Here is an 18,111-nt window from a genome sequence, read left to right on the forward strand (position 1 = left end):
AGAGCTGCCAGTGTCTCAGTCAGTACAGTGCCACAGTCTCTGTCTCCAGTCAGGACACACTCAGCAGCATGTCCACTTTGCCATGACTGTGTTTACCTCAGGAATACACAAACGCAGCCTGCTGCAGGCTCTATTAATGAAGCGAGAAGGAACCTCTGCTGATACACCGAACATAGACTGATTGACCCTCTCATACAGATATACTGTAGTGTACTGTACATACCTTATTTGTCATTTTGCAGGTTACACAGTAATGCAAAACAGTATATTATGTATTGAAAGGACAGATTACACTCTACATGCAGTTTATGCAGCATGGTTTTCTCTCTACTGTCCTTGAGAATAAGCATGATGAAGATAAAAACACAAGTTTGGTACTAAATGTTCCAGAGAGGATACAAATGCTACAATCAGCACACTCGCATAACAACACACAGACAACTATTTTTTTTTGTTGGTAGAAATTCACAAAAATAAACACTTTGGTCAAACCTTTAATTAGCATGAAGCCGTGTGCTTTAGCTGGAATTAAGGAGCTTCAGGCCCAGCTGTGGTGAAGCCTGATTACTTAATAATATGGTGATAAACACAACAATCAATCAAAGGCCCTGACAGGACTTACAATTCAGGAGAGATCAGCCAAAATAAGAGCTGCTAACTCTCTCATTGTGGCGGTGTGTATGGGGGTGTGCAACAGGATACTCGCTACAGTCGGCAATGAAGTTACTTGCACCAATAAAATGATGAAAAGAAATGAAGTGTCACTTTTATTTACAGAGCACAACTGCAGTAACTACAGCCGTCTCTTGAAAACAACAGTTGTGCAATCTAAAATCGCTCATTGTGGAGGACAACAATGACACTATGGTTGAAACACTGGCCACAGTAAACACACCTTACAGTACATTGCACATAAAGTCCTTTAGAGCACAAAGCAATACGTGCCCAATGTTGTTCATACAGCACTCTAAGATCACACATACCGGTATATCATAAACACATTTTATAATACAATGAGAACATTCTCATTATAATATTGTATTTTTGAAACCATAAAGTATACATTAACCTGTAAGGCACATCAGTTATTGTCAATATAAAATGTCACATCTATCTCTTAATATGATTTCCGTTCAAAATCTAACAAGTCTGTTTTGTTTCAGTCTAAGCCATTCAAATTACTTATGATTTGGGATTTCTATCAACTTTGATGTATTTGGTATTTTTATGAAATCTTTTACACAAACACAGATTTCACTGAAATCATTAGGGGTGGCTGGCTTGCTTTCATAAAATCCACTTTTTTACATCACAACATACACTATTAGGATAATTATATAAAATAACTTGGGATATATGTGACAAGCACAATGTCAGACAAAATATCAAGTGCTGCATAATCATGTTGTTTAGTTAGGGGCTTCAGTTGTTGGATTACTTGTTTTTTTGCAGGAAATCATAACCACAAGGTTTGTTTTTTTTTTTAAATCTTGTTATCAATGAAATATATCAATTATAATAAAGAAAATCTGAATAGGTAGGATACATATCATTTCTGTTGGGTGAAAAAGTTATTCCAGTTTTAGAGATTTTCATTTTTACATTCAATTGAGCAATTGGATCCTCTCCTTGTAGCTGAGAAAAAAAAGGTTTCTGAAAACATTTCAAGATGAATTATATAGTGAAATGTATGGTCATCAAGATGAAAACCCTGTTTTTCTAGGATGTGTGGAGATACAGGTTTTCATTCTATGACATTTTACCTGCCTTGATTAGAAAGCAACTGGATGTGATTGACACTGTGCGTCTAATAAGACTGAATACATAGTATATGTATGCACAAACACCTATCCTCAGTAACGCCCTCTTCTTTTGGCCCTTGTGGCAATCAGAGTACAGTCCAAAGCGCTGCTAATGTTGCTGTCTTCTGTTGGCCTAAAGTCTTCGCAGCAGAGATGACGTGAAATATATTGTGGCTCTGAGAGGTAAATCACTGCAGCGCTGGGGGACTGCAGCTATTCTCTCTCACCTCGCCACTTTTAGCAGACCGTGGCTGATTTCCTTCCTTGCGTGACTCCAGAGTGTAAACACACAGCCAGAGTGACTCATCACTATTTCTCACTTCCATGGTCTGATATAAACACATGAAGGGGTCAGGTGTCATTTTGGGGTGGTGAGTGGGTGGGTGGAGGCCAGCATGTCTCCCCATAAGACATCTTCCATTCTCCAAAGAATTCAGAGCTTCCTGTGGCCAAAGCCACACGCCTGCCCACTCCAGCCTGGAGGAAGGAGAAAGAGAAACACAGTTTGAAATAGGGAGAGAGAAGGACAGACCGTTTGGATGATAGATTACCTTTTCTGCCATGCTGCTCTTCAGCTAAATGGAAAGAATGCAGTCGTGATGAGCCTGTATCTCTTTTCACCCCAGACAGGACAAGAAAAAGAGTGATGGTTGAAGACAAGATGGAGGGGATCAATTGTGTGGCATCAATTAACTTCATTCTGTTTCTTCTAGTGGCAAATTGATTTTTAACTGTTGAAACCTTGTTTACGATTGGCACTTAGTTAGGGTTAGTTAGTTAAAATGGGATGTCTAAGAAAGTTCTGATCAGCACTTTGCCCTCTCGCGCCCCGCATTATTGCGGGGTAGTCGGGGGGGAAGGGAGGGATAGCCACTTCCTTTCAGGCCCCAATCTGAAGAAGGGCCAAATACAGTCCAACATCAATCACTTTGCACTCCACAGTTTTCCCACTACCATTGTTATAGAGCAGACCAACGGAAAGAGGCCAGTAGCAGGTGGAAATAAAAAGCCCTTTGACAACTATAGGGTAAGATTCCTCCCAAGATCGTCACAACATTTACACAAGCCAAAGGGAGCAATGTCTGGCTGCCAGCACCAGTCACTCTGGACACAAATATCTAGTCAGCAACATCCTCATATGCACTGATACATGAACATATGCAGCCATAGACAGCCATTGCAGGCACACAAAACCAAAAGGTAAAGACACAGTTTCCAATATTTTAATATTCAGCATGTACACATGAGTCAGCCATGGACATACATATGCACATATGTACAGAATAACAGGTGGAGGGACATAAAAACACACTCTTACCAACATGAGTCCTCCTACAGTTAGTAGGTAGTAGTAGTAGTAAACAGTATTATTACAAACAAACAAAACAGTCTTCTTCACAATACTTTTTGCTAAATTGCTCTGTTGAAATTACTAGTTAATTGCAATCAAGTGCAATGAGCATCCCTTTTTCAGACAAAGTTTATAAGATACATATTTACAAAGGATGTTAATCAATACGAATAGGAGCAGATAATGTACTCTGAAAAGATACAAACAGCATGCAGTAATATTTATTTTTCCTGTCACTCGATTTTCAGAGTCATAACTGTCAAATCAAAACACACAGACATCAAACACACTGCTGAAGATTTTCTCTTCAGTAAGTAATCCAGGTGATTCGTGTGTGCACAGTGTGAACAAAAACTGCTAGTGGCCCAAGCAGCATGACTTTTAATGATGCAGGTTTTCCAAAAATCCAACAAATAAGCTACATGCCAATAACACGGAATTGTAGATGGCTTTAAGTTCTATATTCAGACATTCAACGAGGATCATCCTCAATAACTTTTCATCGGTTTTAATCAGATAAGGTATGCTGTGCCAGGTAAAGCTCGGCTGATGTTGCACAGGTGTTATTTTTACCTCATGACCTGATGCTATTAATGATATTGAAGTTGGATGAAAACTGATGAACTGAAGTTAAAGGTCCATGCAAATTGGCTGAGAGAGCTTTCTACATTTAAAAAAAAAATCACAGACACTTTAAAGAAAAAAATGCACAAAATGACCCAATGTAACTATTTTCCAGATGTTAAAATCTCCTGTTGTTTTTCCTCTATTTCCCCCCAGAGCATTATCAGATACAGAGTTTATTGAGACACAGTTTACACCTTTTTTTTTATTATTTATTATTGTTTTGAAGGTAAGGTTCTAATTTGATTATATGCAGAGTATAAATGTCAGAAGAAGAAAAAAATGTGAAAAACAAACAAACAGCATAGTCGATTTCAAACAACTTTCAGTGTATCCCCAGCTACTTCAGGAATACATTCAAATGTTGTGAGACAGATACAGACAGTAGCTTTGCACTACAATACTTTTGACTTCCCCCTTTTCTTCAACAGGTTGCTTTGTAACAGCTACAGTATTTGTGCCTCTCCCTGTCCTCTCCTTTCCCTGGCACTGCCTAAAGCACCCACCACACCTCCCACACAGCTGTACTCCTTCTCCACTCCTTTCTTCACTTGGGATCATAGGCTAAAACCTGGCAGGATCACTGTCACATGATGCCCATGCGTGTGATGCTTCGCTGGGACCCCCCTCCACTCAGGAAATGCTCTCTGCCTTTTTCCCACCCCAGGGTTCCACTGTGGATAGTCGGGCATTACAACTGAATCCAGTTACCATCCCAAAGCATTCCTGACTGATTCCAACCACTGCCTGGCTTTGGGTTCCCACAGACAATGAGGATATGCCCTAATTTCAAACCGACTGGAGCACTGGGTATCAAGTTGTGAAGTACCAAAGCTGTTTATGGCAGAACAGAGGAGTTTGAGCTTCACAATAGGCAATTACTATGTCCACTCATTCCCCTCCCCTTCATTCAATTTGTGGTTTGTCTGTAGGTGGGTTTGGTTGTGCACAGATTAAAAATAGCCAAGCCACTCCAGACAAAAAACTGTGAGGGACATGGAACACACATTGCACAAATGATATCTCCCATTGTGGTGTACTGTTTGGGAATTCTTAATTGCTTTTTCCGAAGCAGCTTGCCACAGGAAAATCCCCCTTCAGAGTAAAGAAAAAAAAGAATAAGTGGGCTGTACGTAAACACCATAGATATTATGTAAACGCGCATGTAAACACATACGTATAAACCCATGTCTCCCCATGTGCACCCATCAAACTGCCATTAAGGCTGTAGCAAAGGAGCTAACCTGCAGCAGAGCCGGTTGTGGCCTGTGTCTGCCCTCCCTCTCTCTTTTGTGTTCTCCATTGTGGTTTCTGCTTCAGCTCTTATTATTGATGTCTCTCCCTGCATCAGACAGACCATGGTGGAGCGGCCCTGGGAGGTGTAGGCTGCAGGGTGGGGCACCAAACAGGCTCCCACTCACTGTGTGGGACTGAATCTTCCTAGAAAGGCCACAGTAGAGCAGAGAGGAGCAGTGAAGCGGTGTATGAAGCATTTAGTGGAACATTTGAATGTGTTTTCACTGGACTTTTTCTGAAAATAAAAAAAAACTGCATAGGAATGCACAATATTGTTTTTTAATCCATATTAATTATCAGTACTCCAGCTGTAATTACACTGGAAGTGAGCAGAGATCCTGGCTGCTTTAACTCAACATCCAACAAACATTTTAAATTATAATTATGTTTATGAGTTTATAATAACTGAAACCTGTATTAGATTTAAAAAGCAGTATTGATTAATATGTTATCAGGGAATTCTAAAATAAAAGAGATTAGAAATAATGAAAAGTCATCCCTTAAAACATCAGTAACGCAATTATTCAGCAGTCTGAGAGTGTCTTTGATATTTCAATATTAAATTAAAAATTAAACGTTTGCTTTTAAATTAAAACATCCAATATTTTACTTATACACATTCAGATCAAAACAGATTTGAAGACCACACACAAACACAACAGTGAGTGAAAACTAAAACTGTAGGGAATATAGTATTTAGTCAAAATGACTTGGTGTCTATATAATTAACTAACTTTGATGACCAAACACTGGGGACAATGGAAATAAGTTGGATTTTAACATTGTGCCCCTGGTGTCTAATATATATATATATATATATATATATATATATATATATATATATATATATATATATATATATATATATATATATATATATATATTATAAATATCTTAGATGTTATCAATAAACCAAACATCCTAAAAATCCCCAAGCACCAATTTCCTTTTACAACTTTAAAATACTCAGGAATATTGGTAAACAATTTCTAATCTATTAATCTATATCATTCATATACTTTTGCTGTATAAATTGAGAATGAATGCATAAGACAAACTGTCTATCAACCAGACATTACAGCTACATGAACACACAATCCTTTTTTTTTCATGCTTTAAACCTTGAAGTCTAACCTCGAAGTAGGTAAAATATACTCATATTTTTGTTGTTTTAAAAAATGTTTCTTTATGCTTTGTGTGTTTTGTCCAGTTTCACACAGAAAACAGCTTGTCAACTTGCTGGAATGCCAACTTGCTACGAACAGGTATTGGAAATTACAGAAAATTTCTTCTGCAAGCGCTAACCACATTTGGACAGTTTGGAATGTGTAAAACCTCTGGACCTGCCAAATCCTCCCCACTGCTGTCCTTCGTGTCAAATTATGTGGTGCTGCCTATGATCACAACATAAACCAGAAATAATTTGACATAGCCTATGCCTTTATTCTTTCATCATTGTCTGAAAGGGACGTTTTCTGCAGCTGTCAGAAAACAGAACTAAATCTGCTTTAACATGCAGTCTGATGATGTGAGTGGGCTATCTTTTATTTGACGATATAGCACACCAGGGACTGTTGCGGGAAGGCGATGTGAAGTTTTACTGAGTAGGCCGGGGTTCTCACAATAACGTTTCTACCAGTGACTCACGTATTTCGGCATAATGAGCTCCCTATCTGCAGAGCGTTAGCCGTTTTGAACAAAAAGTAAATACTTTGTGTCGAATGCTGCATGAGCCAGGATTCAAACGTCGAAATAGATGACCTAAAGCTTAGCACACTGATTGGTTTATTGCCTCTGCTATGGAACATCCTAATGAGGTTTGAAATAGGTTTAAATGACGAATTTCACGCTCTAGGCTATAATTAAATATTAATATTAATAAAATATACTAATATTCAAGTTCAACGTGCAACGATGCAACAATTTCATTAAGGTTCGCAATATCCAAACACCATCAACGACTTTCAATTATGAATCATAGCTGAAGTGTGCAATTGATAGCTGCGTATCTGTTGCTGCAGGTGCAGCAGACAGCTGTGACGTGCATGCTACCAGCCAATGATAAATAACAGAACAGAACTATTTAGTTATTACAATAACAATGATACAAAATAAATGTACTATAATGTATAAAAGGATTATTAGATGTGTAACCCCGCAGTCCAAATAGGTTTAGGAAAAATTAGTCTAAAATGTGGATATAGTTGTTATCGGCCACCCTACATTATAAAGTCCGTTATTCTAGGCTATGTGTTAAATTATTAAGACATAACCTCTGTTTTTAATATGAAATGCGACGAAGGATAACAGCAGTGAACTAAATGTGTCATCAGATTAATACACGCCTTACAATTCCCATCAGACTGTAACAACTGCAACGCGACGCACGGATTTGAAATATGAATTGATATTTCGTTTAAACTATAAAGTCAGACTGCAGTGTCCGCAATGCCATATAGGTTTGGGCTCAGTGGCATGCCCAAGGACACTTCAGCAGTGCTTCAGGATGTTTGCGCCCATAGGCCTGTCTCCATAGCGAGCATTGACATCGCTGTGCAATTGTTGTGAAAAGTAACACAAACATTTAATTAATCGATCTATTCTGTAAAGGATGATGTGCCAATGGACTACTTTCCTTTGCCCATTCACACACACAACAGGGCAAGGAGCAGATATCTCCCAAGAAAATTAAAAAGTCATCGCGCGCACTTCTGCTGCAGCTGATTACCGTAGAGGGTGGTGCCCATCAAATACACTTCAAATCCATGTAGAGACGCAATGCGCGCAATCAGCGGTCTGCTAGCAATCCCGTCCTTTCTCGTTCACATAAACACCACTTAAATGAAAATATACACGGCCACCTACAGCGTAGGGAAAGTGATGAGGGGGTACCCACCTCGACATTACACTGTTTTCAATTAAAGCGACAATGCTAAGTGAACTGCAGGCGACACTGAGACAGAGCCAACCAATTAGGAAATATCAATTATTTGTTTGACAAAAAGTCGGAGACAGTAAAAGGTCTTGTATACACTCAAAATGTGCAATAAAATCATTTCATAAGCATAATAGTTTCATTATAAAAATAATCTATTATATATATATATATATATATATAACATTTGTTCATTTCAGAGTCCCTGTAATATAAAGACGAGATAAACAGGTTTATTTAAAAAAAAAAAAAAAAACAACGCACTGTTACAGCTTACCAAGGCCTATATTATTTACATGTTTGTTCTTCACACTACTTCTATAACATGAGAGCATGGAATAACTCAAATTTAAGAAATCTAGGCTATATGTCATTAACAAAAAAATCTAATTCTGGTATTAAACTGAAAAACCATTATCAGGCCCTCTGACTAATATTTGTAATTTGTAAAATCCGCTGTTATTGAATTTCAACTGTTTTACCTTTATAATATATATATATATATATATATATATATTCACCAGTTAGGAATAATAGGCCTATTTAAAAAAATATTTTTTCTCTCTATATAAGTTCAAGACAACAGTTTTTGACACACGACATCAAATACATGCACTATGAAGAAGTTAAACATTTCATTTAGGAAAGTTGTTTGCCCTCCTATAACCATATTTTCATATATAGGCTAAGTGTTGCTTTGAACCTGATTCAAGTTCAAGTCGGATGAGTTTACGGCCAGTTGATCGATCACTTTGACGCACTGTCCTTAAAGTATCTGCAGCCTCTCGGTGACCTTCTGCGGCCCTCCGAGGAGAGAACTGCCTTATTTCTCAACAATGATTGTTTGTAAAGAAAATGTAATCTATAAACTTTTGACACTTAAAATGATCTGCGTCACTTCGAATCTGGCCTCGTCTCCCCAACAGCCTAATCTGTTTCTGTGAGGCCAAATCAAATTACACTGCTGACCGCTGCAGCTGCTGGATCTATAATCCGCCGGGTGTATTTGCCTAATTGGTATGAATAAGCAATATTTTTGTAAGTTAACCGTGTCGTGACTTGCTCACATGGTGTAGCACAATGTAGCCTTGTAGTGTCTGGGAGAACACCGTCTCTAATATCAAGATTTTAATGTGCAATGATTAAACTAATTCTCAAAGAAGTGCTAGAAGACAAAACTGAATGTACTGTAAATATGAAAGTATTCTGACAATAATCTTTAGTTTGTACGAGAACAAGGCCTAAATGATATTTGTTGGCTTGTTGATGTAGTACGCCATTGTCCAAGAGTTGACTGACGGAAGAATGTAACCCATAAGAAACCATATAGGCCGTGTGTTCATTTCTGCACAACTTTGCAACAGCGTGATTTTGAGGGGTCCAAATTTGGTTTCAGTGCACTAAATAACGGTAAGACAGTCCGGAAGGCCTGTCAGGACTGTGCACTCTGCGGTGTACCTACCCCTAAGTGGCCAAGCATTCCTGAGGATGCAGCACTGTCAAATATTTCAAGATGGGACGTCATGGAAAAGAGCATTACTTCGTCTGCGATGGAGCAACAGGGAAGCTCTGACCTCGGGACGCAAGCCTCAGTAATGACGAACACAATCGGCCACTGACGCTGTTACAGCAAGTATCCTTATATATAAAATATATATAAAAAATATAAAATACGTTAAAATTACCTGTAAAATATTCTCAAATCCCATAAAACACATATATACAGCAGTAGGGTACATACATGCTGTTATGATGATATGTATTAGGCCTACCGGTCAATTATTGTATTACCATTATTGAACATTAAACTTCAATAGTATCTTACAGGTAATACAAAATAACTGATTTTGGAGCTTTTTACTGGTGAAAGAAGAATGCAGTGGGGGAGTAGCGCATCACCATCCAACACTGATGGTTTGCGTAAACATCACTGGCTTTGGATTAACATGCAAGAAAAAAAAAAAATAAAGAAATAAAATATATATTATATATATAGGCCGATATTTAACAAAGAAAGAATAACATGACATGGGGCGAATGAGCTTGTGAGGGGGGAAAAAAGAGCGCCCTAATGGAATGAAGTCATCAGCGGTAATTAAATGCAGTGGGCAGAGAGAGGACGGGAGCGCGCCTGCCCCTGGTGCGCGCTGGGTGGTCCGCTACCCTGATAAATGTGTGGCCCTCACCCCAGGCGAGTGGCCGAGCAGGCACCGGTTAAAACAATACTTACATTCATTTATCCATTAAATGTCCCCTGCAACAGCAAAAACTAACAGTGGCACGTCTGTCACCTTTGGGTTGACAATGAGAATTTGACAATTAATTGTTTTCTCGCCTGAAACAAAAAAAGGACCGGACATCAATTAACCATTGGATATGTGAGTTAAACATCGAAATTTGATTTAAATATGTTTTCTCAAATTGAACTTGTGAACATGCTGCCTCATTATTTTACAGAAAGAAATCGTATTAGAGCTACTGGTGACCTTTACGCACAGGGAACATAGTCTCCAAACATTCTCAGGTTTTACGCACAAGGCAAACATGTTTATCCACTATTTTCTCTCCGGTGTTATTTTCCACTGCGTCAAAACTAACAGTCACAAGCCTCCACTAGAAACAGTAATGCCGGCAGAGAACAGAAGCACAACAAGCTCAACTAACTGAACCCATGGAGAGGCACAAGGTTGCAGGCTGCAGCTATCGAGATCTCCAGGGAACAATAAGCAATCTACTGTCAACAGTTTTAGGTTATGGACTGATCGTCTTTCAGTAGCTCTCGCTCACAGCTGTGGAAAAGGCAGTGTCAAGAACTAAAATTAAGCATTCCGACTTTGGAAACACAACAAATAGGCTAAAACAAACTAGTGCGCATCTTCTTCTGAGTGAATTACAACTCAGTTAAAGCAAAAGGCTTGAGGCATAATTTAGGCTTCGTTTTTCTAATTATCCTATACACTATCATGTCACATAAAACAAACCAAAGATCCATTGCGGCACTAAATTAAACCGGCCACAGTTCTTGCTGGTGATATTCTGACTGAAAAGTGTAAAATCCACTTTACCTTTATCCCTGGATCATAAAATGCCTGCAGGAGTCAATCTCAAGTCCCCGTCCGAGTTTCTGTGCTCACAGCTCGGCAGAGCTTCCACCTCACTCCTCCTGCGTCCCTGCGTAAATATTATGACTGCATTACACAAACAATATTCATGTGCAAAAACGTCCAACATCTACACAGGACGCCGCGAACAGACGGGCATATCGCATCAGATTGAGTATTAGCTGATCTAACGGGTCTTTTGCTTGATTTTTTATTTAAAGAAGGCCAGGGAACATGTTTACGTTTTGCTGTATAAACATCCTGCCCATGTTCCTGTCTATCTTTTACAGAAATCACAAGGGTGGTTTTGAATAAGAATGGTATGTTCTCTGGTAAATAATTTTCATACACTAAAAATGTTTTTTAAAAATATTTAGTTTAATAATAATAGAGACATGACCTATGTACCGTGCTGGTGCATCAAACATGTGGCCTGAAATGGAGAGATACTGTTTGCACTGCAGGCTTATGAATCTAGACAATTTATATCACTATCATCAATATTTAGTGTTAAAATAAAAATTTAAATAAAATAATATTAAAAAAACAGGCAACATTTGTAGGCTATCTTAAGGCCCCAGCCAGTGTAGTTACTATCAGTGTGTGATCATATAATACCAATAAGCCATTTAAATGTCGCTCTATTGTGTAACGTCCAGGCTATACGAGAGCTATATTCCCTATTTCAATGTAAAGAAGGGAAAAAAACATTTCCCTGAAAAGTGAACGCACACAGATGTGCATGCTTAAGCCCACCACTGGAGTAGGAGGGAACTGGGCGGGTCTTAACATTAGGATGGCCAAGACATCCAGCTTCCAATGCGCTGATGGCAACAGATAAGTAAAAAGTGAGCTCCTCGGACGCAAGACAACACACCAACTGAAGTGGAAAGCGGCTCCTGTTCTACTCCTTATCCCATTTCGGACGCTGCGTACAAGGCGGTACGGCTTCAGACTGCTGCTGAACTGAATCAAAAGGAAGAAGTCAGAGTTAAGAAGACAGTCTCGTATTTGGCTCGTGCGTTAAGTTTGCCTACAATTTGCCTTATACGGTTACTTTTTTTGCTCTTTATGTCAGCGAATTAGTATTCAACTTTGTAGTGTTTATAGCTGGAAAGGTGGAAAGCAACCTTTTTCGTTTGCCATCTCGAAGACTAAATTTAACTAATGACGGCAGAGGTCCAGCAGCCCCCAGCGCAGACTCCTGCCCAGAGCAGCCCGATGTCTGCCCCGGAGAAGCCGCACGGACAGACGGCGGTGATGGAAACCGCCTCCTCCACTACGAAAACCAAAAAGACAAACGCAGGAATCCGGAGACCAGAGAAGCCCCCCTATTCATACATTGCTTTAATAGTCATGGCTATCCAGAGCTCTCCAACCAAGCGCCTGACGCTCAGTGAAATATACCAATTCCTGCAGAGCCGCTTCCCGTTTTTCAGGGGCTCATACCAGGGATGGAAGAACTCCGTGCGTCACAACTTGTCTCTGAACGAGTGCTTCATTAAGCTGCCCAAGGGCCTCGGCCGGCCAGGGAAGGGCCACTACTGGACTATCGACCCGGCAAGTGAGTTTATGTTTGAGGAAGGCTCCTTTAGAAGGAGACCCAGGGGTTTTAGGCGCAAGTGCCAGGCGCTGAAGCCCATGTACAGCATGATGAACGGCCTGGGATTCAACCATATCCCCGAGTCCTACAACTTCCAGGGGAGCGGCGGGGGCCTATCCTGTCCGCCCAACAGCTTGTCTCTGGACAGTGGGATTGGGATGATGAATGGACACTTGTCAGGTAACATGGACGGGATGGGTCTGTCCGGGCACACCATGTCACACTTGTCGACCAACGGTGGACATTCCTACATGGGAAGTTGTACAGGATCCACTGGCAGTGATTACCCCCACCACGACAATTCCGCCTCCCCTCTGCTCACCAGCGCTGGAGTCATGGAGCCTCACCCCGTCTACTCGAGCTCAGCCTCGGCGTGGGCTCCGGCCCCATCGGCGTCGCTGAATAACGGGGCCTCCTACATAAAGCAGCAGCCTCTGTCTCCTTGTAATCCAGGGGCAAACTCGCTGCAGCCAAGCTTGCCCACACATTCACTAGACCAATCTTACCTGCACCAGAACGGGCACAGTACTACAGATTTACAAGGTAAGCTCAATAATATCTACTTAAAAAAAAACAAAAAAAAAACTAACATGTTTGAAACTGTATCCTTTTATAAAGAAAAAAGAGAGGAGATAGATCTTAGGAAGAAATATGATGCAGGAATATTTAGAAATACCAAACTTTTAATTTTAATTACCAGACGGTCTAAACAATAGCCTAAGCATGGGTCACGGATTTTTATGGTCGTATGCCAAACGTGGGCGTAATGGAAATATTGAATAGCCTCGCGTTACTTTATTTGAATGAGTTTATTTTGCTATCAATACACCCAGCTTTTATCTCTATTGTACAGAACGGAAGAATAATTAAAATCAAGACAGCCCATTAAGGAAAATGATGCAACTAAAAGAAACCACGTATTTCCTCCCACGAAAATGAAAGCTTCATTACTGTCCTGCTCCAACTGAAACAGACCACTCAAATAAAACCCAGATATCAGGGGTTTCAAACTCGCACGGTTTTCTGGAAGTGATAAAAAAAAAAGAGAGTCTGCCGGGACGGTTTAGAGTCGTGCCAATCTCTGGGTAAGAAAAACAAGCGCGGTCGGGACCAGCCTGCCTTGCCCCGAGGCTCTGAGTCCTCCGGGACTGGCGTGCAAAGGGCCACTGTCAATTAGCCCTGCAAGCCCGCCTCCACTTTTGACAATCCTAATCGCGCTTGCTAAATTGACTCTCTCTGTGAGGAATAGAGTTAGCAAAATTAGAAACTATAGCTCTATATATGCCCTCTACAAATTAAGTAGCCTATAGAATGTATCTTTATTTAAAAAACATATATATATATATATATATCATTTATCTTTAAAGGTTCGATGGTCTTCCTTTCACAAAACAAAATGTGGTAGGACATATGTGGAAAAACACCAGTGTTAGGATAGATACTCCATTTAAATTAACATATTTATTTTTTTAATATATGATAATGATATACTTTCTTTTACAGCCTACTTTTATTACTAATGGATCCATCAAATAAAGTCAAGGCTACAGCTGCTCTAAGAAGATATGTCTATCATTGATAATTGACAATTAACAATTAAAGCCGACAGAAAGTATTTATATAACAGTTGTAATCATTCTTTTGCGCTAGATGTTTTTTTCAGAGCCTCAAACAACATTCATTAAACGTCCTTGCGAAGTTACATATTTTCATTGTTTTTAAATCTATATTTTTAAATGCTTCTCGCAGGTATTCCTCGGTACCATTCCCAGTCTCCAAGCATGTGTGACCGGAAGGAGTTCGTCTTCTCGTTCAACGCCATGACGTCCTCAGCGATGCACTCACCGAGCAGCAGCTCGTACTACCACCACCAACAGGTCTCCTACCAGGACATCAAGCCCTGCGTTATGTGATGCCCCCACGGACAACCTGCAGACCAGAGGACGGTGTCACAGACTTGAGCCATGCAGCAGGGTGAACTGAAAAGAGAACAAACGAGTAAATAACCACTGAGAGACATAAAGGCATGCCCCGGCCCATGGAGAGCGCTCACTGCTTCAAGTAGACTGGACTACTTTTCTGTACGGTTTCACACTGCGACAAAGACACGGAGACAGGCCAATCGCAAAGCAGCAACATAATAATAATAATAAAATAAACTTTTTCATGCCATCAACATCGACCAGCGGGGTAAAGACTGGGTATATGAAACCCTGCTGCTGTCTGGTACTTAGTTCTGCAGAGCGGATGACTACCACTTCACACTTTAATGTTTATTCTTCTTGTTTAAGTAGGCCAATGTAAAAATGCACACGTCCATTTTCCCCGTCTGAAGTTTATACATACTTTTATTTCCTTTGACAAATTAGACTGAGGCTCTTTTTTCTTTTTTGGACTTTCATACCAGCGTTGAATTTTTAAATGAACAATTATGGACATCACATAAACATGTCCATATATACTATGTAAAAACGATGAAGGCACTTTTTGAATAGCCTAGCGCATCTTTTTATTTATTCAGTAGGCCTACATATTTTAATTTCAGGCGAATTGGCCAAGGAGGTATATTCTGTATTGGCAATATTTGTCAGAACGCTTGTTATTTGTTTTAAAATGAAATTGAGGATATATTGTAAGCACTGTCGTCTGTGTTAGATATATGTAGATCATTACTTTCAGCACTGTATACTTATATAATGTTAGGAAAATTAGCAAGGTTCCATCAATGAGGGCTAATCTTTAGGTTATATTACAACAAATCATTTGTAAGAAATAAAATATATCGGTTGGGTTGTTTAAGCCTAAATCCACAAAAAAAAAAAAAATAATTCGTCAATTTTTGGGGGACACTACAAATATCCCACCAAAACGGTAAATCTCATGTTGGTGTTCACTATTACACAATCAACCCTAAATTAGTAGTATTTAAAGAGTTGAGCAATGTCTGCTTTTTTCTTTAAACATCACAATATTTATAATAGGTTTCTAACACACATTAATTAATCAAACTAAAAATGTGGGTAAACTGAGTTCACATGGCTTTAATCTACTAAATCTTTGGTGATAGTGAAGAAAAAAAAAAGAAAGCATAATATGCATATACTGAAGAAAAAAAAAAGAAAGCATAATATGCATATAAAAAGGTCCACACTAGTACTACAGTACCGCAACAGAAAAATGTTCCAGGAATATCACAGTGGTGTCTTGTTATAATGCAGTTCATGATTGAGGCCAAAGTCGAACAGTTTAACTAACAGTCTGTTTTCATCTGGCAGGAGCAGGTCATGCCTGTTATTGTAAGCTGACATTAAATGAACAAATCTGATTTTCCACAAAACAATGATTAATTGATTATAGATTTTAAATAAATGGTTTTAAAGGACAGTTGTTTTATGCCCTCTATGTAACGAGTGTCTGCAGAAAGCAATTAAGGCGTAACAAATCAGAGGCAGAAATTTCACCCGCGTTTGCTTACAGGGTGAAAAGCTCTGGTAGGTTTAGTTATTTCCCTCAAAAGCATTGTTTTCCCCAAAGTATTGTTATGCTGAATAGTTTAGGGGTTTTACATACAATATGAAGGGATGCTGTGTAGGTTTAAGCTTTGTTTCTCCTCTTAAAACACTCTTTACTATTACTGAGCCAATTTACCAAAATGTTCTAAATCAATTTGTTGATTATAGAAGTTGCAAAATTTAACTTAGTTTTACTGGCTAGTAGAACTGGCAATGCAATGAAAGTAATATTAATTTGGATTTGGCCCAGATAAGAAAATGTAGATATCTAAGGATTTGAAATGATTTTAGTTTCAGAGAACTGTGTGGTGTTGAAAATAATAACAGGTGTTCCTAATGTAGAAAAACATGGGGGGCAGCAATCCATTTTGTGATCATCCACATAGTTCACTCAGTCAGATTACTCTTGTAAGTTAGATCAAGTAACTAATTTAAGAGGTCTTCATGGTAATTTTACTTCACAAGTAATGCTGTTGAGGCGCGTGTGTACACATGCATCTGTACTTCAGGCCGTAAACACGCGGCCTTTAAATACTTGTGCAGCATTGAAATCTCACAGCATGACCACTGACTGAACCCCAGTAAAATGAGCATGCCATCGAGCACAGGGATAGTAGGCTCAACAGCAGGGCAACAGCGCATTAACTAACTGATGACATTTGCCGAGGTTCAGTGCTCTGGCGGTGCTGAGGGAGTGAGATGGGGCTCCACAGCTGTTCCTTCACTAGGCCTGTGGGTGACAGCTCCATAAAAAGCCTAAGGCCTGCTCTGTGCAGACAGACATGATGTGTGCTTGTGTTTCAATACAATCAAGCCTTCAGTGAAAACGGGGCACTTGTCTGGCACTGCTGACTGACCCGAGTGATCAGTTACCAGGTAATGTCTGTGCAGACAGAACGACATTTAAACATTACAGGGCACAAGATACGGGTTATTGGGTGCTGATGAGTGTCTTGTGTGTGTTTAATACTCTTAGTATTTCAGTTTGAGTTAATCTCTTGCTCTCTACTGCAGATAGAGCCATTACCAAAACAAGGCAACAATGAATTGTCACCCTATATGATGTGTTACCAATCAAGAAAACACTAACTGGATGCATAATCCAAAGTTTGCTCGAAATAGATAAAACAATTTTAATTATGTGTTTCGTATTTGGGTGAGCTCATTGGTCTGAGATATCTTAAGTTTACTGTAATTACTGCCTCTTCAGTAGAACAATCTGTGTTATCTGTAAGGATAGTTTGAGGGGTATCGGGCTTTGTTAAAACTGGAATACAACAGTGTAGGAGTTGGGGTTTTCAAAGTTTGCAGTTTGATCTCCAAAATGTGCAATAAGTGCAATTTCCTAAATGCGGCATAAACAGTATGAATTGTAATTTAAGAATTTAAGATCACCGTTCAAATACGTCAAAAATCAAAGTAAGATATTGCAGTTTATTAAAGCAAAAAGAGACTAAGCTGGAAACAGTACAGTCAAATGCTTTAGTAGATATTGTTATAACGTGTTACAAACAGAAACATTAACACTAGAACAGTTCTGCCAGGCATTACAGTATCTCTTACTCAGTACTCAAACTGGCCTAACCAAACACAATGCCATTAGTATGTCATTTCTATTAACAAAAAAAGGTACAAATATCACGATTTCCAAAATATTCTGGGGAAAAAAATTAAAGCAATTAGAAATCAAAAAGCATAGCTCCGGGGGATATCTAGCTCACCCAGTAGGAGCGTGCACCCCACGTAGACTGAATCCTTTGCAGCGGCCCGGATTAGAGTCTGACCTGTGGCCCTTTGCTGCGTGTGATCCCTAATCTCTCTCCCACCTTTCCTGTTTATCCATTGTCACTATCAAATAAAGGAACCCCCCCCCCCCAAAAAAAAAAT

The 18,111-nt window shown here is 39.4% G+C and overlaps 1 protein-coding gene and 1 long non-coding RNA gene across 3 annotated transcripts; one reads left to right on the forward strand and one right to left on the reverse strand.

Annotated features, from left to right (window-relative positions):
• Positions 1 to 741: 741 nt before the first annotated feature.
• Positions 742 to 11,422, reverse strand: LOC116060702. 2 transcript variants are annotated; one of them, XR_004107559.2, is made up of 3 exons: positions 11,074 to 11,422; positions 5,022 to 5,217; positions 742 to 2,279 (listed from the first exon to the last, which is right to left on the reverse strand). It is a non-coding gene; the product is annotated as an uncharacterized LOC116060702 (long non-coding RNA). The 2 variants fall into 2 exon arrangements; XR_004107558.2 differs by lacking the exon at positions 742 to 2,279 and adding an exon at positions 4,692 to 4,872.
• A 505-nt stretch (positions 11,423 to 11,927) lies between these two features.
• foxf1 (forkhead box F1) lies at positions 11,928 to 15,843 on the forward strand. The gene is made up of 2 exons (XM_031314198.2): positions 11,928 to 13,255; positions 14,462 to 15,843. The coding sequence occupies exons 1-2, from the start codon at positions 12,277 to 12,279 to the stop codon at positions 14,623 to 14,625; spliced, it is 1,143 nt and encodes a 380-aa protein (XP_031170058.1). The 5' UTR covers positions 11,928 to 12,276; the 3' UTR covers positions 14,626 to 15,843.
• Positions 15,844 to 18,111: the final 2,268 nt, after the last annotated feature.

Source organism: Sander lucioperca, chromosome 3, assembly GCF_008315115.2.
Source record: "Sander lucioperca isolate FBNREF2018 chromosome 3, SLUC_FBN_1.2, whole genome shotgun sequence".
Classification (NCBI taxonomy): domain Eukaryota; kingdom Metazoa; phylum Chordata; class Actinopteri; order Perciformes; family Percidae; genus Sander; species Sander lucioperca.

What these genes read in the sequence shown, in the direction of transcription:
- foxf1 (XM_031314198.2), top strand. Translation starts at nt 12,277, where the DNA reads ATGACGGCAGAGGTCCAGCAGCCCCCAGCGCAGACTCCTGCCCAGAGC. An exon ending in CAGTACTACAGATTTACAAG is followed by an intron (nt 13,256 to 14,461) that starts GTAAGCTCAATA and finishes TGCTTCTCGCAG; the next exon opens with GTATTCCTCGGTACCATTCC.